This window comes from Ischnura elegans, chromosome 2 (assembly GCF_921293095.1).
Source record: "Ischnura elegans chromosome 2, ioIscEleg1.1, whole genome shotgun sequence".
Taxonomy (NCBI): Eukaryota; Metazoa; Arthropoda; class Insecta; order Odonata; family Coenagrionidae; genus Ischnura; species Ischnura elegans.
In genome coordinates, this window is record NC_060247.1 from 9,212,732 (window position 1) to 9,237,814 (window position 25,083).

The 25,083-nt window shown below is 34.0% G+C and overlaps 1 protein-coding gene and 1 long non-coding RNA gene across 5 annotated transcripts in view; one reads left to right on the top strand and one right to left on the bottom strand.

The window, feature by feature from the left end:
* LOC124153366 (Y+L amino acid transporter 2) overlaps window positions 1-25,083 on the bottom strand; it is a 178,801-nt gene continuing 153,718 nt past the window's right edge. For 3 of the 4 annotated variants that reach the window (XM_046526479.1, XM_046526478.1, XM_046526480.1), the window contains exons 7-12: window positions 24,652-24,755; window positions 24,217-24,313; window positions 23,246-23,320; window positions 22,347-22,506; window positions 21,982-22,074; window positions 13,670-15,020 (exon numbers count right to left, since the gene is read on the bottom strand). In XM_046526479.1, coding sequence (XP_046382435.1) covers window positions 14,914-15,020; window positions 21,982-22,074; window positions 22,347-22,506; window positions 23,246-23,320; window positions 24,217-24,313; window positions 24,652-24,755 — 636 coding nt within the window. In that variant the 3' untranslated portion in view covers window positions 13,670-14,913. Of the gene's footprint in view, window positions 6,312-6,590; window positions 6,647-13,669; window positions 15,021-21,981; window positions 22,075-22,346; window positions 22,507-23,245; window positions 23,321-24,216; window positions 24,314-24,651; window positions 24,756-25,083 lie in introns of those variants that run through there. The other variant, XM_046526481.1, reaches the window with a different exon arrangement.
* On the top strand, window positions 6,208-23,252 carry LOC124153367. The gene is made up of 3 exons (XR_006863634.1): window positions 6,208-6,330; window positions 6,413-6,562; window positions 23,082-23,252. It is a non-coding gene; the product is annotated as an uncharacterized LOC124153367 (long non-coding RNA).

The window sequence follows — 25,083 nt, forward strand, 5'->3', positions numbered from 1 at the left end:
ATTGGTTCAGCATTTTAATGTTCCTTCACATTTCATAAAACACTGTACATACTTGTTACACACAATTGGCTTCAAGACATTAGGACCTTTTCTTAAAAACACATATTTTTTACATCATCCCAATTCATAAAATATGACATTTGACTCGGTTTAAAATTACACAGCAGTCATAGTTTTGGCTGATTATTCATTAGGTTACCAGCAGTTTTAACTCAGTGTAGATGGAAATTCATGCTAAAATTGATGGAAATGATAAGGAGCCAAAATATTTACAATTAAAATTAAGAATATTTGGTAAATGAATATTTATAGCCGTAAAATTTTTATTGTCTAATAGTTAAAATTACCCTGAAAAGCTGGTCTATAATCCTTTTTAATGTAGAAAGATGGGTTGAGATCCATCATTCCTCGTATTTTTTTAAATGTAGCTGGAAAAAATCAGTTTTTTAAATCAAGAATACATATTAGAATTTCTGTGGAGATCATATTTTATAATGGATTCAAGAATTTAATTTGAATGGGAAATTACTCTCACTGGAGAGCCTTAGTTTTGGAAAGTCAGACAAATATTAATGATAAGATGAGTCAACATATCACATTTATCTCTAAAACATTTACAATATGCTTTGGCTGACTCTTGATTGGAGTATCACTCTTAAAGAGGTTTCAAATTATTAATTTTTGATTTTATGATAAGTGCTATAGTATCTAACTGTGATTATTTTTTGTCCTTGATGCAAATGTTTTCTGTGCATGGAGTTCTTTTGCGTAATCAAAGTGCATATATTTGAAGCAAATGAATTGTTTAACATATGGCATGTATTTAATACAATTTAGTCTCATGATAAGGGTAATTCAGACATATTCATGTCACATAAACCTAATTGGCAAATCCACAGAAATCAAGATTTAGACTTGCCTTTTATTGTCACAGAATCCATGATTTCCCTATGTCAACACCAAGTATGAATTAGAGGGAACATCAGGTTGCCCTAAAATTATAATATTCCAATTTAGAAATATTTCTCTTAACTTAATTATGTACAATTTGGCAGATAGTAAAAACCTATCGTTGCTGACAAACAATCACAGTTTTTCCATAGTCACATGTACTATGAAAGATGGCATCTTTCCCAGGCAATTTACTGCATTGCAAGAAAGAATACCAGGTCAACTATGTACTTTTCAACGGTGACACTATGTACAAAATCACTTAAAAATCTCTTACTTCTTCCATAATTCATTGCATATTTCATGACTGAAAAACATTCCTGATAGCATTTGATTACACCATTTATAAAGTACTACAATTCAAAGCAACGCAATCATAAAAACGTGAACAAGAAGCATATAAACAGAATATAAACCTTTATTGAGCTTAAAAAAGTTAGGACTTTTTTTAGTCTGTGAGATGTACCTCACTGCAAACGCTTGCGCAGTATAAATTTTAGAAATCCATTACCACCCTATGGTCACTAATTAAATGATTATTGTCAATTCATAAATTTTGTGTGTGTGCATTTTTAGACATAAATTATTCCTCATTGCTCACAATTAATTATTACATAGTAATTCAGTTCATATACGGCCTTTATCTGCTTCATAACCCATAATTATTTTCAATCGGTGACAATGGAATGCTTTTTATTACACAACTTTTTACATGGAAAACACATGTTCAGCTAAGTTGCATTTCGGAAATCATCAGAGACTTCAATCATGTATTCATATTGCTATCCTGTCACAATTTGTGAATATAATCTTTCACACATTCATTTCTAACCTGTATGCTTAGGTTGATAATTTGCCTGCTGGCTAACTGTTGATTTAATTATAAACCATGACATAGCTAGTCTTGAGTCGAAGGATTGGCTTTCCAGGGAATTGCTTTCTTGTGGCTTCATGAAAGCATTGAAAGGTTTTAATAATACAAAGGATGAAATTAGTAAACTTTTGTAAAAATGAGTGCATTTGGACTTTACAAAGAACGAACAACAGTTCAAGTGCTGTTCAAGGTCTCCAGCACCCCATTAAATTCCTGAAGCTACATATTACCATAGAGTTAGTATATTCTTACTCTATGATATTACTTATCAAAAATGTTGGCTAAAGTAAAACCTCATGGACTGGTAACGGAAAAATTTGAAAGTCAACCCTACTCAAACTTCAGCTATGCCACCAATTTTTGCAAAACTTTAAGCAATCTTCTGGTAACTAACAGCATTGGTCAGCTCCAGGATCACATGCATGATATTTAACCTGATTTAAACTTAAGACACAACGTTATTGTACACATTTTTTTAATGATGGTTATTCGCATCTACAATAAGCTATACATTTATATACATATATCCTGTCTGGCTCAAATCCTTGAAAATATCCTAAACATCCTAATCGCAGGCTTTAACTAATAATAGTGTGTGCAAATAACAGAAAGTGTAATTGATCTTCGGGGGTAAATGTTCATTCCAAAGCATTGTGTGTAAAAGTAGGATGGTACTTCATGATGAGAAATGAATGAGTATTATTTTTCATTCATACATGAGATAATATCCATCTTGCTGTAAAAGTGGACTTATTTACCTAAGAACCCTTTTGGAATGTCAAAAAAATCAATGGTGTTAACACAACAGCAAGTTTTGGCTACTTATCACAACTGTATATTATTATCCCTTAAATTTGCAAGGAAGACTTGATTGAATTAGAGCCACGTGTTATTCTAGAATTAGGAAAATGGGGAACTGAGTTACTACTGGCAAAACTTTCGGTTTTAAAAAAATACGTCATCTTTAGAAAAAGAATAAATGCATAAAATACTGCTGGACATTAAAAATACCCACAGCACAGACATTACATTAAATCATCACTACCAAAAATGGCTGTTCATTGTACATGTAGTCCATTTTGAAGCAGAATGCCCCATCTAATGAACATATATTCAAGAAAATCTCAACACTCAAAAAAGATTATTAATGTAGCACAGCTGTGCCACCACACCTTAACATGGATATTTTTTTATTTTAGCAATATTACATCTTTTTTCACAAGTATACTGTCATAACATGTAGAATGTACCAAGTGATCTCTGAACCCATTATGTCAAAAGCTTGCCATACTGATATTTTATCGTAAACTTGGTTGTTAAATTATTGAAGTGTGTATGGAAATCCTGAATTTGTTTATCAGTCTGCACTCGTCATGCAGAGTGATGTTGGCAAAATTAACGTCAGTTTGAAGTATTGTCAATCCTGAAAGAGAAGTGTATTTATTCTATAGGAAATATATTAGCATGCTCTCAATTCTCGGCCCGTGTTACCATTTTATTGTTTAAAACTTTTCTTTGAGTTTGGTTGACGCCATTGCTAATGATGGAAGTATAATCTAAGTATTGTGTTTGAAAAGTTATTTGTGAAGACATTATTCTATTAATTTATTATAATAAGTGAGAATATAATAGCTTCTGGGGAAGAATTCCACTTGATGTAAATAGGTCACAGTAACTGCATTCTTAACTGTAGTTATCCTCATTCTTTCCAAATCCAAGCATAAAGTGGCAGTGTTAAGTGTCTATTTCATTGGAAGTGGTACTTTAATTTTTTGCCATGTGAATACCTTTACATTTTCCTGAGAATGTCGGACAAAGCACTCATAATTTCAATTCAAACATGTCTTTTTTTGGTTGATTCACAGAATGGACATGTTTGTGAAGTATAGCAGTTATGTATTGGCCTTTCCTTTCTTATGCCTAGCATTCTCTCCCTGGCCCATCTTTGAAATATATTGTAGAGTCTTCAGACTCTCCCAGGAGATGGATTGGATGAATTCTTCTCATGTATAATGTCTTTTCAGATGGTCACATTGGCCTACATGAACCATCTGGCTAAGCATAATGTAGGTGAAGGAGTCATCCATTATGCGAATGTATTTTTGCGATAAAAAGTTTTTAATGGTGACGGGTACAGCTTTTTATTTTTCTCTTCCTCTGTTTCGCTTTGTCTTGTCTTTCCTTACTAAGTTTGAGTTTTAACAGTATGGAGGCAATGTCAATTTAATGTACATGTTGGAAAGTCAAGAAAGTTAATCTTGAAAATCATTTTTGGCTCACTTAACCCCTTTTCATTTTCTCCGACCTAAATCTCATTCTATTGGCTTGAATGCATAAATAGGTCAAACAACAAGCCATTAGACTGTAGGCATTGGGACAAGGGAGCAGACAGCTAGCAATTGGCAAGAAGCTCCATGGAATGAAATTGATCTTGCTGTTAATAATCATTTCGAATGCAATTTTGATGAATATATTAGATGAAAATAATGTCATCTCTAATGCATTCCAGGTTCCCTTTCCCATGAGAGATATGTGCGTAGTCAACAGTATGCCTGACATTACCATACATTGTGGAGTTTTTTTTAGATAAAATTTTAGAGGCTTATCAATGATGATCATCCATATTCTCTGTGATCATGACTAGCTGTAACACTATTTTGTGATTGTAAAAAATATGACTTGATACAATCAAGGAAATTTTTTTCCTGGTTAAATTGTTCAAATATTTGCCGTCGATAAGCGTCAAATGTCAATAACCCAGGCCATCATTAATGCGGTACTTAATCATCCTTTGATGGATCTTAGGATGAAGAAGTTTATTTGCCCACTGCTGTGAATAGTCTTTCAGCTTATGCAAAATCATTTTAGCATCAACAAATGTAAAAATCATTAACCAATCCCATCACTCAGCTCTCTCAGTCATTCTGTTTATTTTCATTAAAAATCCCAACAGTTGCTGTTAATGGACCTGCTTATGGTGGACCAAAAATTGGTTCTGTGGCTTTCAAAAAAGGTGTAATTTGTCCCTACAAACTTATCAAATCATGATCTTAACTTCTCTGAAGATACTGTGTTCTACATCCCTGAGTGAAAAAATAGCAATAAAAATAATTAATGCAAGGTTATAAAGCTGATAGAGTAATTATAGTTTGAAGAACTATTTAAGCTCACCTAATATTTTGGCCATAACTATACATACAGGTATTGATTTTCTTCAAAGCCTTAGCATATTGGTACAGTTGTTCGTGAATTGAATTCTTCAAATTATCTTTAACTCTAAAACATGCCCCAGCATACTCATGATCTTGCGGCTCAAAGGTCATGTTAGTCATTCTTGTTGACACTTTACTTTGGATTTCATACATACATACTTTATCCTCCAGAATATTCCATATAGATTTATTCTGAAGAGATTTCTCATTTCAATGATATGGTAGATAAATGCATAACTGTTCTTTTCAAACAGAAGATGCTTTCTCAGATGAGTAGTGATACCTCAATTATGTATGTATATATGAAAATACAAAATGACATGTATTGGAAACTATGAAAGCTTTTTTGTCAGAAATATTCAACTAATAATTTTAGAGAAATTTTGAGATTGATTTCCTCTGCTTATGTTTAAATATTTTTTAAATACAATTGAGATTTCCTTTATTCTCTTTTTAAATCCAAAAATGTTTGAAAAAAAAATGAAATTCTTGCCATTCCCTTTCCTTATGGTCCCATGTTAATTCAATAATAAAAATGGTTGTTGTATTTTTACCAAGGGAGAATGCTATATCCTTGTACAAAATTTTAACTACCTAATATTCCTGTTATTAAAAAAAATACACATTTTATAGGATCTGGACTCCAATTGTTTTCATTCTTCCTCATTAATTAAGGCAAATATTTCCCATTTTTTATGAAGCTGTTGAGTTGATGATGCAACAGTAGCAAATGCTAACTAGTTTTTTTTTTAATAAGCACATAATGAACCCAATACTATGCACATATCAATATCATGAAAGTAAGGAATTTGATGACTGTAAGATGCAAGAAATTAGGATCATTATCTGTCTGACCTATGCGAATTTTATTTGGGATGAGTTAATTTTGTACGTATGGCAACCTTTTGAAGATCTCTTCTTCCTTATTTACAGTACATAGTCTATTTGTAACACTCAGTAAAACTGAAATTGAGCTGTTACTCATTAATTCACAACCAAAATGACAAAAATATTTTTACATAATAATGTTTTACAATGGAGTATTTTTAGGAATGAATAACTGATGAAATTACAGAGTGAATGATGATATATATATACACAAAACATTGAACTTAACCAATGAGCTGTTCCTCATTCCTTTCCAGTATGAAAAAACTTGCAATTTTTAAAAATGACTGTTGAGTTGAGATGCACCAAGTCCATGGATTAAACCTTGGCAGGAGCTTTTTTGGCGACGACAACCATAATTTTCTGAAGAAATCTGGTGACTATTACTGTAAAAAGAAATCATTGGTAAATATACATTTTCCGTTTTAAATTAGTTAGTTATTTAATCAAAAATTTGGGAAGCAATATGTTAATTATAATTTTTCAGGCAGAGTGAATGATTAAATGGTATGATGAGAAAAATAGTTGGAAATTAAATGCAGCCAAGAAAAAATAAAGTGCTTTGAAAATGCATAAAAGGTTGCATTTCATCAAAAAAAGTTAAAATACAAACCAGTCATACAGTATTTCAAAAAAGGTGAGATAAGAAAGAAAAATTTAAAAACCTTTGACTGTGGTCTCACTACTACCATGGTCTTTTGAAGGATTCTGGTAAAGGACACTGAAACATAAAGTCATAACAAAACATTCCAATTAGTATAAAACTGAAAGATTAACGTACAGTAAAGAATGCTATTTTGAACGTGAAACAATTATTACAACAGCCTACGAAAAATTCTACTCGTGCAGAAGCATTTTCAACGAAAGAAAGGATGAGACACAATACAAAAATTCACAAAGAATCGCAATAAGTGCAATGATAAAAATGCTAAAACTTAAAAAATTATAGTAGGAAGGCTGAAATAAACCATGCCAAAATAAGAAAAGAGGTGAGAATGAGGTGATGAGAAATTTTGCGTGTTTCTCCTCATCCTACAATAAAAGTGATTGTTGGTGAGCATATAGTTATGCAGAAAGATGCTATGTAGCCTTTCAAGATGACTTGGAGAAAAGAATACACTTTATATTATTAATTCTAGGCACAATTTATTTCATTGGATTTTCATGAATCAGTATATGCAAGGCATCCATAAACAATTTATCGTGTTTAAAGAATTAACCTCTGCTTTGCTGAATGGTGCTTATTGAAATGAGATGGAGACATGTTCTTTGTAGCTAGGCATTAATTTCTTTTTCTCTGAGATTCAATTTTTACTTCTTAAATTGGCTCAATATACCTATTCAGAAAAGTTGTAAACGCAAACAAAATTTTTCACTTGTAATTATTGTATTATGTACTGTATTTTATTTAAAATTGTAACCACTATCCTACAGTGTTGCCTGCCCTCATCAACTTTAAGGGAAAGCATACACAGTAGATACTCGTGATAAATGTAATCAAACATGGTATGAATGCATTTATCATGATCCTTAAAAGTTAGTTTAGATTCCTACTAACAATTGTAAGCTGAAATTTCCAACTCTCTCACTCACCCTTAAAAGTGGCTGTAGGACAATATTGTTATCAATTTCCTGCTTAAGAAGCCATTACCTTTCCGAGCTACTAACTCTTGATTTGCTAATTGTGCACATGAGTATTTTGAAGGAATCTCTTAACAAATAAATATATTTTGAAGGATGAATTATTTTTAAGGGAATCAAGTATGATACCTCCCATGGTGTCACCTTAAATGCAAATACATAATGGTCCATTCACTGCAATATATTAAAGAATAGGGCATCAGCTTAAAATGAAGGAGAATGTGAAGGATCCCATCTATGATCTAAATGACTCCATGTTTATGAAATGCAGGGGGTCAAACCTCCCATCTTTTATTTTGCTTTTTTTATTTTTGTCATCATGATTGCAGATTAGTTATGCTAGGTAATATTGGTGCATATTTGTGGCAAGGATCTCTGAGCATGAAAAGTTGAAGAGCTTAACTGGACCGATACAAACTTAAAAATGCAGTGGGATAAAAATGGCACATTGCTTTGTATTTACAGTGAAAAAGACCCTTGATTACTAGTCTACTTGGATGGCTAGCAAGGATGATCAGCAAGGTTTCAGTTAGGAAACTTTTCAGGCTGTAATGAAATATTTTTTTCAATAACAGATTTCACAACAGTGACTTCTGTCAAATTAACTGCCAGATTTTCATTGCAGTGGATTTTGTCAACTGAATCACTTGGCAGAATGACTAGTGTATATTCATCATCAAAATTTACTAATAAATTTTGTATACCTCCTCGGAAACCAGGCAGAGAATTTACCATTAGATACATATTTTGAATCCCCAATGTGTGTAAAATGAACATTTCCTGTATGCCCATTAAGTTGAAGCGATTGCCTTTCCCCTTGAGTATAAAATATGCTTGAATAAAAGCAATTTTTTAAATGTATTCTAGAAATCAATTTTTTGAAGGAGAAAAGTTATTTAAAGACAAATCATGATGAGATTGAGCAATACTCAACATAATTACAAGACATATCTTGTCAAATTAGCAAGTATGTACTATTATGTACTCAGTATAATGGGTAAGTTAGGCAATGAATACTTAAAATTGGTTTCGTGCAAAATCACTAATTATAACCCAGTCAACACAACAGTTGTGGCCGGATTGTGGTTTACCTGTGGCAACTATGGCTATGGCTAGCCACAGCTCGCCGTATTATGGCCCATCTGTGGGTGCCATCCCAGCAAGTCGTAGTTTGCCTTGCCAATCACATGCGCAACTATGGCCACACCATGGATCGTCTTAGGAAGGTCACAGATTGGCAAACCAAGCATTTTTAAACATAGTATTTCTCCTAACATAGTCCCACTCTGAATATAGTCCCCCCTATAATTTTGAGGCTTGAGTTTCAGGAAAAAAATTTAAAAAATGGGTTTTAATATAGTCCCCCCTTAACTTTTACCAAGGGCATTTTTGGAAAAAAAGGGGGGACTATATTCAGACAAATACAGTACGTATATTACAGTTGCTATTGATACAGGTTTCTTGGTGAGTTATTAAAATGGAAGTTGGTTGATTGAATTGATGTAAAGAAAGTGTACTATCCATACTACTAGCCACAGAATGGTGGGCCACACTATGTCCTATCCTTCGGATGTTATCCTTTCAGTGGCCGAAGAATGGTTCTCAGCAAACAGGCTTGCCCTTAACACAAATAAAACCCAACAAATGGTGTTCTCCTTAAGCCCTACTCTGTACCACACTAGAAATTTAAAGCTACTGGGCTTTGACCTTGATTGCAGACTAACATGGGATTGTCATACATCCTCTACAACTGCTAAGTTATCAAAAGCCATATTCCTCCTTAGAAAACTGAAAACACTCATTCCTGCCGAACATCTTCGAGCAGTTTACTTTGCCATTTTTCACTGCCACCTCTCCTATGGCATTGAGGTTTGGGGCCATTCTTCCTCATCTAAAGAGTTATTCATTCTACAGAAAAGAGCCATTAGGATTATTACCAATTCTAACGTAAGGGAACACTGCAAACCACTATTCAGGCAGCAAGGGATTATGACATTGTACGGTCTATATATATTTAAATGTTTAATAAATGTGAAAGTGAATATTGACAGCCATAAAACTGGTGCTGATGTCCACCATTACAACACAAGGCTCAAACATAATCTGTTACAGCCCCACTGTAGGCTGTCAACTACAAAAAATTCTTTTGACCATGCTAAACTTTGCATGTTCAACCACTTACCTCAAGAGGCAAGAAATTGTACTTTGAGAAAGTTTAAAGGTGTTCTTCACTCGTGGATAGTGACTCAAGCTTTTTATTCACTCAATGAATTTCTGGAGAGCAATACTCGAAATTGTATATTCTAGATTTAGTTTTTCTTTGACGAAGACTATTACATTGTATTATGTTTAATGTTGAATAAATTATGATTATGGCCGGGGGTCAAAACCATTAAGGGGCCATAATGGCAACCCACTATGGCCACAGTGCGGCTACATTGTGGCCAAAATTGTTTTGTTGACTGGGAAGTACATGTGTTCAAAGGAAAGAAAAATTAATCTTAACTGCATTTTCCCTCAAATATGTGCGTCATAATGTTGGCCCTTAGTAGAAAAAGAAGGTAAGCAATGGGAATCAAAAATTTTTTAACCCTTGCGCTGTGAAGTTCATGATTTTTAGTGTCAGCCAGTGCAGAAGAGGCACCATGAGCAGGAGGCTAGTCTTAGAGTAGAGTTAAGCCCGTTAGCCATCCTTATGGTAGGGAAAGTGCCCAAGTGCAAGATATCCAGGCAGCAATTAAAAATTTGGGTAAATGCCGCATTCAGCGTGCAAAATGTCCCTGCACCCTTAAAGGTTAAAATGCAAGGTATAACATAATGCTATAGCTAGGAAAACGGTCCTTTGACAAACATTGGATGACATTATTTTAATTTGCAAAGCCATATGAAGCAGGGAAAATGAGAACATGTCAGTTTGAAGGTTTACAAAGCACTGTTGAGATGACATCTGCGCATTTGTGGGGATTCATCTGCTGTAGGTTAAATAGCCATGGTTTTGCTGGCTCTCCTTGTGGCTATCTTCAAGTTGAAGGTGCTGATGTTATCTTTTGCCTTCTTTTCTAGTTGGTGGTTTTGCTTCTACTATTTGATAGTCTAATGAGTCTCATCCTAGGTGTGTCATTTTACCTCTTCTTTCCCATAGTGAATAGGGTGGTTTCCTATTATTTTTTATTGCCCAAATTGAAAGATTATTACTCCTGGAGTACGCATTTCACTCTTTTAGATTTTTATATGACGATATCAATTTTTTGCGATTAAATGAAAAGTGAAAATTTTCAAGCACGCGAAAACCCGACGGCTAAGTATGAATGCCAAGAAAAAGTCCGCGTGACGTCGTTCTGGTTCCCGCTGCCGCAAATTGAGGTGACCTTGGGGGAGGACATGTGCGCCACCAGGTGCAGGCTGCTAGCAGGTAGCAGAGTACCCTGCTAGCAGGTAGCGCTTGGCTTAAATAAGGATTATTAATACCTTATCAAACGAAGGAAACTTTCCGACCATAGGCAATTTAAATAGGTGATTATTAAGAGATGTTTCCCTGAGCTCTGTGCCTCATGCATGCATTGGTAATCTCAGATGATGTATAACTCCTATCTACTCGTATGGAAACTAGGTCCCTGTGACGTCAAGTGGAGTGGCATCGCATGGGCATCAATCTGGCCTTTTTCAAGTGAGGTTAAAATTGACCAATAACATTCGTCGAAACCGTTATTTCTAAAACCAAATAATTTATATATTATGAATACACTAATGGTGGGTAACGAATCGCAATCAATGCTTTTCGATTTCTTTGATGAAGGAAACTACCCTATCATATGCGATATTTCAAAGATGAGATCAAAGAAAAGAAACCCCTCTATAAGCTTCTCATTATATGCAGTCTGCTACCCACAATACATATTTGAGTAATTCTCTATTCCTGAAGTAAATAATCCCTTTAAGATATGATTTATGTGCAGCTTTGAAAGTCATGACAAAATCTTAGCGAAAGGGGAGAGGAAGTTATAGAATGAGTATGCCATTGCTGGCTGCTCAAGTTTTGGCATTTTTCCATTTTTTTTAAGATATCAGTACCGCCTATTACCTAATACTCCTCTTCTGTTTGAGTTAGAAACTAAAATTCCATGGTAGTGTTACGCCATAGGCCCTCTAATTGATGAAAATTAGTCATAGTACTGGATAATAGGGTAGTTTCCTTCATCGAAGAAAACGAAAGGCATTGATTGCGATTCGTTACCCACCATTAGTGTATTCATAATACACAAAATATTTGGTTTTAGAAATACCAGTTTAGACGAATGGCAAGGGCCAAATTTTATCCTCATTTGAAAAAGGCCAGATTGGCGCCCATGCGATGCCACTCCACGTGTCGTCACAGGGACCTAGTTTCTACACGAGAGGATAGGAGTTATACATCGTCTGAGGTTACCAATGCATGCAAGAGGCACAGAGCTCAGGGGAACATGTCTTAATAATAACCTATTAAAACTGGCTAAGGTCGGAAAGTTTTCTTCGTTTGATAAGGTATTAATAAACCTTTTTTAAGCCAAGCGCTACCAGATAGCATGGTACTCAGCTACCCTCTAGCATCCTGTGTCGTATCAGCGCTCAGAGCCTCTCCAAGGTCACCTCACAAGGTGGGAGGGGGAACCAGAAATGCGTCACACGGACTTTTTTCCCATCATTCCTACTTACGCGTCTCGTTTTCGTGCGCTTGAAAATTTTCACTTTTCATTTAATCACGAAAAATAGATATCACCATTTAAAAATCTAAAAGCGTGAAATACATACTCCAGGAGTAATAATCTTTCGATTTAGGCAATAAAAAAATAATAGGAAACCACCCTATTGAGGTTTCGATCCCAATGCTTATTAATTAGTATCGATTCCCCATTTTACCTAAATACATGGTATCACTGAGCATAAAAACAAATTAAAATTCTGTTTTTTACTATATTTCTTATTTTCGATGCTAAACTTCTGGCAGAAGATATCAACCAATTAGGATATAAATCTCTAAGTATGATATCGCAATGAGTTAGCAAAGTTACTACAAAGGTATTACAATTGACTCTGAGAAACAAGAGGCACTCTTTCAGTTACCTCCAGCTTCTCACTTGGAATCATCTGGCACGATCTGGAACTCATTTGATTCCCTGCTTTGAAGACGGAAATAACAACTGTCCTCGCTGGAAAGGTTTACATCTTCAAAAATACCTTTTAAGAATTCAAAGCTCTTATCCCAGGAGAGCCTTCTCTTCTCTCAGTAGATTAACTAGTTAATACCCAGCAAACACAACAGTCGTAACATGTCTTATGGTATGCTCAAACAAAAAACTAATGTAGATCCTAAGATAGATGTATTGTTAATGCATCAGCGTATCTTGGAGCAGAGGTGGATATGTATCAACAGCACTCTCAACCTGGAGATTCGACTGAGAGCCAGTGAAGCCAGTCTATTGAGCCACAGTCGAATGACTGCAAAAATGGAGAAATATCAGTGAGAGCATATTTTGTGTGTCCTCATTTTGCCAAAATGAATACTCTTGTGCCAGTAATTAACCAGCATGGTGGAAGTCACATCAATAAGCCATAGCAGGAACATATTTAAGCTTTGTAGCCAGAGGCTGACCTGTCTCTGAAAGGTTTTCTCAAGCATTATTAGCTAGGCAAAAGATGAAGTGTAAAATGTATAGCATGCAATTTCACTGATTTTCACTTTTGGCTTTTCGTTGACCATGTTTATCAGACTTGGTTAAATTCTCCTTGCATGTTTCATTTTATTGTTTGGCTAGTTTTTTTCTAAGTAGAAATGTAAGAGCAATAATATTCATAAATGGAATTGGGGTAATGATTAGGTTTTCCTTAAGCTATGTTAAATTATTTATTTTTTATGGAGTTCTTCTCCATATGAAATGACTCATTTATTCGCAATATAATTTTTGGATTCGATGAGAAACATCACATTCGAAGATGTTCTACCTTGATTTTCCTAACCAATCTTATCCAGAATTCTAGGAAGGGGATAAGGGTACACAAAATTCACACATCCAGAAATATTTTACAAGGTAGTATCTTTTGTAAAATAATTAGTATTGGCAAAAAATCAGTTTTTATATGTATTACTTTTATATCAATGAAGAAGGTAATCCAACTGGATGTGCCTATGTTTGATGTCGTATGGTAGCACTGAAGCCATCTTTTAAGAGACTAAGCAGTCCATAACACTACCGTGCTTTTAACACTATTGCTCCAACTTATGGCGTGACGACTGTTGTTTTTTTCAGCCGAATCTCCTCCAGACAAATTTGCCAATCTCTCGTAAGCCACAGAGAGAAGACCATTCACTCAGCCCATATAATTACATAAAACATGAGTTAATGTTAAAAATTTTAAAATTTTATCTCAAAACGACAAATATTGAAGTTTTCTATATCCATATGCAATCACCCTTTCACTTGGACTAAAACACTTGCATCAAATAAACTTATCCTTTAATTGTGGTCATGACCTTAACGCAAATGAGGCCTACCCAGCATGGAGTTTTTCTTGTCTTCTTCTATCCCATAGATAGGAGCCATACTGGTCATTAGATTGATATTGAAGTCAAGTCTCTTTCATACGTAAGTACTTGTAGTTTAGTAGTGACCTGAACTATAGGTTAGTTCATGAATGCAGTTTAAAAAATCTACAAAGTCTTAAGCCAGAAAATGTCGTAGTTTATTTCTGTTCAAATCATAGTTTGTTCCTTTTCTATGATAGTATGTAGATTTATTCAGGATGGTTTAGGGATGCCTTGCATTTTAGTTGGATTTGGAAATGCTCTTGACCCTCGCAATATAAAAATGTTCTCACTCATTCCCTTTCAAGTTTTAAGCAATCAGTGCAATATTTTCATTATTAACAATATATTTGAAATCATGGATTGATAAACCTAATGGAGAAACACAAGAGCCCATGTATCACTCAAATTTTGGCATTATGATCTTGTACTACCTTCAGTGAAAAATCAGTGGATATACACGCACACGCAAACATAAGATTGAAGCTAGTGTAACTAGTGCTTATAGCGGCTATTATTGCTCAGCTTATGTCAAGAAGAAAATAGAGTTAAAAGAAATTTGAAATTTACCTCCTGTGCAAGAGAGAGAAATCTTTAATGTCAAACAGAGGAATTCTGCATAACTATCTACTCTCAAGGCATTGTGCATATGTGACATACAGAATTAGCAAACCCAATTTAAAAGCTGAATTGACTACTTTTCCTTGCCTTCATTGTAGCCACCATAAAGGCCAGTTAATGGAATAATACAATTTAGCTGATAAAATCTCTTTGCAATGAGTGCTTCATCAAGTGACAAGGGGCTCGGCAGTCTCTGACGTTGCCATCTTGGATGTGGGAGGTGACTCCTTAGGGCATGTTAACAATAATTTCTGCAATGTCTTAGTTGTAATAACTGCACGGAAAGAAATAGAATGAAGGATTGCTATGATTTTTGGTGCATCATTCAATTGAAGGCCATTTAGAACAATAAAAATTAGATAAACAAGAGAACCAATATGGTTGGAGTTTAGAAACACGTGCAAGTTATAACACTTAATGAAGATATTACTCCATGTCCTGAAAATGAAAAGGTTATATTAAATGAACCTGCATTATTATTTTTCATTGCACATATTATGCATTTAAATTACCAATAAAACTAGGCATAGGACTAATAAGTATTACATATAAAATTCAGTGACACAATTCAATTTGTGCTAAGTTGTAATGTTAACTACCTAATAATCCTTGGTGATTTTAACATTGATTTAAAAAGTCCCTCTATCCAACGTGAAGAACTTGGTGCCCTGTTTCAATCTTTTGGCTTAGCAGTAATTAACGATGTCCCCACGAGGGTAACTTCTCAATCTTCTACTCTTATCGACCTAGTTGTAACTAACTTACCAAATAAGAGGATTTTGTGTAATACCATATTTAGTCATATGTCTGACCATTGTGTCCTTGATATTGAGGTGAAGCTTGATGATTTTAATTCTACTGCACCAATATATATTACTAAACGTTTTTATAATGATAGCAGCGTTGATGAATTTCTTAAGAGTTTGGCATGCGTAATTTGGGAGGACGAGAATTACATTTCTGATGTCGATATTAAATTTAACTCCTTCCTTAACAAATTTTTATTAAATTTTAACCATTCCTTTCCTTTAAAAACAGTAAAGTCTACCTGTAAAAGGAAAAATGTCAAATTCACGTCGGAGCTGATGGACATGAGTATTAGAGTAAGAGATTTACATCGTCAATGTAAATTTTCTGATCCATCTCTTTATAATGAGTATAAAGTACTTCTGCACAATTATAAAACTCAAATCAAGGAGTTTAAGAAAAATTATTACAGCCAGTGTATCTCCTTATCTAATAATTCATGCAAAGCAGCATGGAATGTTATTAAGCAGCAGACGAATAATAAACCCACCCAACAGTCGCCACCTTTCATAAAGTTTAAGGATATTGCTGTTTCAAAGCCCGAAAACATAGCAAATTGTTTTAATAAACAGTTCTGTCAAGTTAATGATGATAGCATTCCATCCACTATCAAAGCGATGAGTACTTCTGCCTCAATATTTCTTTTTCCCTCAGATCCTGCCGAGGTTGAAGATGTCATAAAATCTCTCGCTAATAAATGGTCTGCCGGAAGTGATGGGGTACCTATGCCTATTATTAAGCTAGCTGCTAAAATTATTTCTACCCCTCTATCGGATATCTTCAATTTATCAATCTGCAATGGTCACTTTCCGACAAATTTAAAATTTTCTGTGTTATGCCCAATTCATAAAAAGGGATCTTTGAGTGACTCAAATAACTATAGACCCATAGCACTACTTTCTGTTTTCTCGAAAATCTTTGAAAAACTCTTTTACAACCGTATCATTGTCTATCTGTGTAAATTTAATTTATTGAATCTCTCCCGACATGGCTTTATTAAAGGCAAGTCAACTATGTCTGCTGTTTTTCAGCTTGTTAATGACATTATCTTAGGTCTTGCCAACCAGAAAGCAATTATTGGTATTTTTTATGATTTAACAAAGGCATTTGATACTGTTAACCATTGCATATTGTACAGTAAACTTGTCCAAATCGGAATTAATGGCAATGCTTTAGCCTGGATAAAATCCTATTTAACTAATCGTAAGCAGGTAGTGCAATTAAACACTAATTGTAATGGTGATGTTAATCAGAACTACTCAGATGTCCTTATTTCAAATTGTGGAGTGCCCCAAGGATCTATTCTAGGGCCACTATTATTCATCATTTTTAATTTTTATTAACGACTTACCATCTCATTTGCATCAGAGTAAAGTCATTTTATATGCTGATGATGCTACTACTCTGAGTTTTGGTAATAAGACAGGGGAGGTGATTGATATGGCACGCTCATCAGTAGCACAGATGATTGACTGGTGTAAACGTAATAACTTAAAATTGAATGGAAATAAAACATGTTTTTTAAATTTCCATCACAAAATTAGTCCTCCAGAAACGAGTCCTCTACTTAAGACTAATTCATCAACAGCCATTCAGCAGTCTAGCTCTACAAATTTTTTAGGGTTGAAATTAACTGAAAACCTTGATTGGCAATATCATATTGAGGATCTAGTTAGCAAAATGGCAACGGGAATATATATGATTCGCAAATTGGCTCCAACTACTTCATTAGAAATACTGAAATTGATATATTATGCCAAAATTCATTCTCACTTGGCTTATTGTGTAGTTTTATGGGGAAACACAAGTGCTGCTGCTAGAGCATTCTCTATGCAAAAAAGAGCCTTGAAAGTTATGGCAAATGTGTCCATCAGGTCTCCTGGAAAGCCATTATTTCTAAAATATAAAATAATGACACTACCAAGTATGTACATTTTTTACTGTGCATTATTTGTAAAAAAGAACCCTACCTTATTTTTACCAAACTCCTCGGTTCATGCCTATCTGACCCGTGGGAGTGAAAATATACATATTTTACAACAATTATGTGCCAAAAGAGGTCCACATCACTCTGCCTCGCTTATTTTTAACAAATTGCCTACGAGTATAAAACATATTTCAAATATTAATGTTTTTAAGACAGAATTAAAAAATTTTTTACAGCCTAAGGGTTATTATAATGTAAATGAATTCTTGTCTGATAGTTCATGACAACATGTATGTTTTGATGTTCTATGTCACATGTTCTATGTCTGTTCTATGTCTCCCTGACAATGTTCTATGTCACCTGTTTGACCCATGGAACAATAAAGATATTATATTATATTATTATATTATATTATATTATATTATAAAATTGTACCCCTTAAAATTTGATGCACTGTGATGAACACATTATTTACAAGCTCATACACAGTAGGGCAACAGTTCCTGTCAAAGACCAGTAAGTGTATACATACTTACTTTGCATCTGTTCAGGTATTCAGCTACACATGTATTCCACAACAAAAAAATGGTAGTACATACTTTTACTTTCAGTATTAGTGCATTGAAAAAGGTGGAGCAAGGTACGTGGTCTCCCCTTGTAACTAAAGACTAGTATTCTACTCTTATATTTGGATGGTCCATGAATCCATAGTGAAGCACATCATTCAATCAGTTAATACATGGATCATTATGTCCTAGTGTATAGAATACTTTTGTGATTTCAGTCAAACTTGATTGATTTTTAAATATTCATGCTTTTAAATGCAACAAAAAGGCCTAGATCAAGATTTGTGCCAAAAAAAAAGGTGAGTGGTACGTGTCTGTAAAAAGTTTTGGAGGCAATCCTATTTGAGGAAATTTGAGAATGCTCAAGGACAATATTGGTGAGAGTAGGTGCCTACTTGTTGAGGTTTCTGATTGTGTGTAGGGGATATGTTACGTCACGTCACTATGCCATGTCTCAATTTTAAGGATTCACAGGGTTACTGAAAAATGCATTACGAGTAATGATTGCAAGTTTTTACTCACTGTATGCTTCATTTTAAATGCATCTGTCAATGTGTACCTCACTTGGCACCGTGGTGGTATTAATATCAATTACTTTGGCATGTGGGAATTTTCTTGCACTCTCAGTTTCTTCTTGTACCCAATATATATTGCATATTGCTAAAGTTTGTATTCAATTTTTTTGACGTCGCAAATGTCAGTGGTTCACCCTCACATTCTTTACGTCTCAACCTGTCCTGGGCTTATTTGTGCCCTAATGGCTTACTAACCGTATTTTTAAATTGAAACTGCTATTTGGGGCTCTAAATAATTGTGTTTTTTATGGATATTTTTTACTTTGGTTATTCATAATTTAATCAGAAATCAGGAAGAAATCGTCTGGACTTATGTAGGATGCGTGAGATTCAACTACTGTGCGGGTGCATTTTTACAAATCAAGGCATAGATGTCTGTGATTTTCTACCTCATTAATTGTTAAGGTCTGGTTGCATGATACATCAACCTGCACCAGTTAATGTCTAAATGCAGTGGTGCTGACTCCAGGGGGCCCGAGCCCCCCCAAAAAATTTGTTACAGATGTGAGGAAAAAATGTGCCAGGCTTGTCGATTTTCCCTGGAGAGTCTAGATATCGAGATTCGAGTGATCAGGGTTCTAATGTTGATAGTATGACTCTTCTAAAATGATTTAAAAACTTAAAATTCACTACTTATAAAATTTACCGGGGCAAGGTCCCCGGTTTGGGCCCACACAATATTTTTTTGTAAGTCGGCAGCCCTGTCTAAATGCATCAATAATTTTGGTGGACCAGCATAGAAATTGTTATTGCATGAACCAAAATAGAAAAGGTTATATTTTCTGTGCTTGCATTTGCAGAAATTGGGTGGTTGTAGTCTTTTATGCAGTAATATATTTTGACATTAACTCACATGGGTTGATTGACTGAGTACCTAACCAGGCTTTTAGACGGGGATGGACGCTACCTAAATTCACTTGCTTAGGAAGTAATTAACCCATCAGCGCCCAAAGATTTTTTTAAATCATACATTGCTCAATTTTATAGAATATGATACATATGAGCTCAACACTTTAATGAACACAATCCAAACTGACTGAATAATAGAGGAAACCTTCTTCTAAGTATGTGCACCAAAATGTACGCTAAAATTCACGTATTAAATGCATGCAGGAGTATTGGCTCGGTACTGCGCTGGGTGCCATATGGCACCCGTGGGCATTGACGAGTTAATGAAGAGGTATTTTAAAACGAATCAAAAATGTAAGACTTAAAAAGTTACCAAGGAGTAACTAGACACTAAGGCACAGATGCATTTACAAAGCATAATTTAGTGTCCTTTTTTATCATCATCGATACAATTGTGCATGTGCTTAGTTGTGATTTTCAGCGCAAGGTGTAGTGCTTTTGAAAGCATGATCAAATTTTTAAACTTCTCATGCTAAATAATATTCTGTGCAGAAAGCAAACTGAATTTTATGCAGAAGTAATTTTTTTAATGAGGAATGAGTTTAAAAAATAGGAAAAATGAAATGTTTTCCTTAATAAATGCTTAACATCTAGTACGTCTCGTTGAGTGTACTAATAATTTAGATTATTCTTGTGAATGTTTCATGAATGATAGGCTGCGAGGTATGCCTGTGTCAAGCTATTGATTTCATACTTAATTAGTGATGCTAATTCAATCAACAATGCTTGAATGTAGTGAGCTGTTAATTTTTATTGCTTTGGTAGGAGGAGGTCTATTCTTCATTTCCATTCATGGTTTCCAAGGGTGTTTCTAATGGTGCCAAATATCAAGTTATGTATGCACCTCGGTGTCAATATAGCTCAATCATTGAGGAAGGACATCTCAAATGATGTTCAGCAGCCTTCCACAGAAAATACATATTTATATTGGCAGAAACATAAGCACATATCCAATTGTGTTTTTCGTGAAGCCATCAGAAGAGTCCACATCAGAAATCAAATTTCAAATTAATGATGTTATAAGAAAATACCATATTTATCAGTATGGAGCTGGAGAATCAACATATCAAATCATCCATTTGGGATCAAACAGATGTAAATGCAAAGACAGTATTTTGAGGTAAATCAATTTAAAGGTTTTGTGATAATGGCAGATTACTATCTAATAGTTTGTCAAAACTCTTCCTATTTAAGAGTTGTGAAAAACTATAAGAAAGTACATATTCAGTTATTATCATTCTGTTTGATCCTAAATGGGCAAAATACTACATTTGGAGTTATCTCATTATGATGACAGCGAATTAGAGGCAAGGAGGAGGCTTTTCATGGCAAACCAATTTGGAGGCAGAAGAGAAGACAAAGCAGTGGGAGAATGTTTTTTTAATGAGGCATTGGCAGAATGACGCCTCGTTTGTGGAAGGCCAATTGAAGTGTCACTTGAGATGTACATATTTCCTTGATACTAGACGCATTTGGAAATAAGGTTAACTCGAAGGAAATTTTGGAAATGGTCTAAAATTCAGCAATAGTAACAATCGCTTGGAAGTCACAAATGGATTTATTCTGTTAATTTCATTTATTGTCAATGGACTGTACATAGTGCGTAAGGAATGTGTAATATGTTATCTTTGAAGTGAATTCTACATTTTAACTGTTTGCTGTTTATGTTTTATCATGAAATTATGTAGCATTAGGTGAATGGGACATATATATAAGATATGTTAAATAATGCAGATAATATGCTGGGGGAATTCAATTTGAATCGTATGTAGATGAAGGTCTCCTTGTGATGAAAACCTTCACTCGTAAGGGTGAAGATGCACAGGATGCGACATTAGTGGAAGCATGGCACTAATGGTTTATATTACTCTCATACGTCAATTTTACTTCAGTAGGTACTTCAAGCACCAAGGCATTGAATGTATAAAAATGCTTTCTAGCAACTCTATCTAGTAATACTTATCAAAAATTACATTAGGAAATACATTTATAAATACATAAAACATTTAAATGCCTAATGCTTTATTGCTAAACCTAAACATTTTATCAAAAAATACATGTATATTACGGATAAAATGTATTACTAAGAGCTTAATTCATATGACTTATTATGTATACTATAACGATAATTTTTTAGTATAGCTATATAATTAAATGTATGTATATACTTTCATAATATTGCACATGCTGCAATCTTCCCTTTAGGGTCAAAAGTAAATATTACACATTCAGAAAGTATTTAATTTTTAGAAACTGTTGAGTAAAAAATATATATTTAATCTTTGATTGGGTTGAAGTTTTGCTATGCTGAGGAAAATGAAGTTCTTCAGGTTTATGAAGCAAAAATGCACCCATATTTCTTCAAATTACGATTGGAAAGATGTAGGCACTTAAAATGAGAGTTGTTCAAAATGAGGTTCAGCAGATTCATCATTATAGCTTTAAACATACCTAAGAAACGCTGTACAGGCTTGGGCTTATTTTTCCAAGCAATGAAGATCAGGTACACTGGAACACTCGTAAGTATCATGGCACATCCGTATCCTGTAGTAAGTAAAATATCCAAGTAAAGTAATAGACACAATATTATCTTGGATTTACATCCATAAGTACAGCAATCATATAATGTGTATAAAATTTATTTCTAAGAGGAAATCAAAAATATTTTTCTGCAGAAATTGAGGCATATAATTGTTTAAATGGCATATTCATGCACATATCTGGATACATAAATTATAATAATAATTTTTTATTGTTTTAGTTCCTTCAAATATTGATAAAGTTTGAATCAAATATTCCAGTAGAAATTAACTTACCGGTTTCTACAGGACTAGCAATCATGGGTACAACTGTGACGAAAATACTACATAGAATGTACACGATGGGGAAGAATAAATTAACTTTAATTGGTCTTGGGAGATCAGGCTGGGTCCATCGAAGAACTGGAAGACAAAGTACTGCAATTCCGATGCTTAGCTGTAAGATAAGTAAAGGAAAGAAAATTTTAGAGGTTTAAGCTTACAACACTTCACAACCATTCAAATTAATTAGCATTTCTACAAGAAAAAAAATATGCATGCAATCAAATTTCCATGAATCGAGAATCTATAATTGTAATCTTTTTAATGATCAAATAAAAATTTAACCCAAATGTTACATTCCACCAAAATATAAATGTCAGCTACTACGAGGCTTTTTTTCATTGCTCTAATCCATTGAAGTACTTACGGTCACTAATATATGTTATTTAAGCTTTGCCTCAACAATAAGAATTCTGCAAAAATATTTTTTAGGGGTAATACCACTTAAGTTGTCCCAGACAATGACAAGTCATTGCTTTTTTTAGGGATTTCTTTTCTCTAAATAATCTTTTTTTACCCTTATGAACAAACATCGTATATAAGCAAACTTCGATGAGAGTTTCTCAATGTAATGGTTAATAGAAATTATTGTAAAATATCATTGTGTATACATTATCATCTTTACCCCTTAATATTTACCCATTTATACATAGATCGTGTATAATGTTAACATTTTTATTGTTATTTCAGAAGGATCATGTAAGTCATGGGGTCCAATTTTGGCAATTTACTCATAGCTTCTACCTGCACACTAGATCATTATGTATACATATTCTATTTTTTATGATAAGTATGTACCTACATTTTTAATTGTTCTATATCCCTCAAAAAATATTTGAAATAAATTTACTCACCCATGTAGCAAATCCAACATAATTGATGAGTGCAAAAATATCACGTACAGTCAAGTACAGCAGGGAAAGAAGTGCCTTTAAATAAATATAAAAGTTATGTCAGTCTCTTGGTATCACTCATAAAAGGAATGGAACAGTTTTAAAATTTCCACAGATTCATTGCAACAGAAAGCACCTCAACGCCTTTTTAAATTACTAAATCCAGTGGCAGGGATGAAATTGAATCATTAGTTGTGTGATAGTCCATTACAGGGGCACAGCGAAGAATTAAGGCTCGAGGGGGGTTTTAGGCACAAATAATACTTAGGGATGTGGTGTATTGCATACCCGCCAGGGTAAGCAGAAGTTGCGAGGGCCCTTCTTTAGAAAAATTTTAAGAATAATGGTTCAAAATGGCAAGTTTTACGGCCTTCTGATGGATATTTGATTAATCCTTACACTATTCTATAAGTAATAATGATCCAAATAAGTGAAATGGATTAAACTTCAAAATTTCTCTGAGCTCTGGGGGGGTTGAACCCCTAAAACCCCCCCCCTCGCTGCACCACTGGTCCATTAAACTACTTTTAGTGAAATTCTAGTAAAGCCTTTTGCCAGATCTTTAAATTGAAAGGCAATACTTCAAAAGCATGTTAATGGTTCAAGTCAATTCAATGTGAATGAGTAAAAAAAATTCATTTTCAAGGCAGTGATAAACGATGTAAAAAGTTTTTCCTATTCTGAGCTTTTACTGTGAATAAAATGAGACATTTTCAGAGAGCAACGAAAAGTATTCACAAATTGGCTTCACATATAATCAATATTGATCACAAATACATAATCATGATGTGATGTTATCCAGGAGAAAACAAACTGAGCAGTTGTAATTTTTTAATAATTAAATGCCTTTTTTATCACCAAATTTCCACTTCTTTTGCATTTGTTACAATAAGAAACCCATCTTAATGGTAATGATTATTATTAATATTTACCATGCATAAAACAGCTGGTGTAGGAGTTAAACGGTTGATTTGGATCATGGTAAGAATTTCTGGCATTTGTCCCTCACAGGCCCCAGCGTAGAAGAGTCTGAAAAATTGGACAGCCAAAATTAATACCTTTTTTTTATAAAAGTTACTAAAACAGCAATTGAGCTATAATGAGAACATGCCTCAGTAATGTTTATCGCTTAAAATTTGTATTATCAAATTCTGCACAAGCTAAAAGCTTAAGACTCCTGGAAGTGCTTATTTATTTTTTTCAATATTCTTTTTCTTTTTTATGATTTTGTGCTGTTGGTCCATTTTAGTAAGTGATACAATTCATGTAGTGCTTGGTTCAACCTCCCAAATAGATATAGCAATCTTATTGGTGAAAATTTAAGACAGATTAGGTATCCTTTGCCGTTGAAGTAGAAAAACACATACCTTGAAGATGTCAACAGAATACCATTCACAGCTCCAAAGGTAGACATAGCTACAAATACTGGTATTATCCATGACATGTAACCATATAAGCGGTTGGCAAACGTCTGAAAAAATGAAGGAAGCATTTTATAAAATCATCTTACAGATAAAGTTATCTTTGTGCATTCATGAAGCACAGAATTACTAAATAAATGTTTGGCTTGTCATATGCAGGAAATGAGATTCAGCTCCACATTCAGGGCTTGAATAATTATTCAAAAACCACCCATACTCCTAACTAATACTCAAAGCATTAGTCATGTATCAATACTTAACTATCAATACAAGAATGATCTCTGAGGCAAATATTTCACCCTTTAGCTGAGCATGGTTTCCCATTGATAACTACATGTAATAATGATTAAGTGGCTTAATATCAATGACATAACTTCA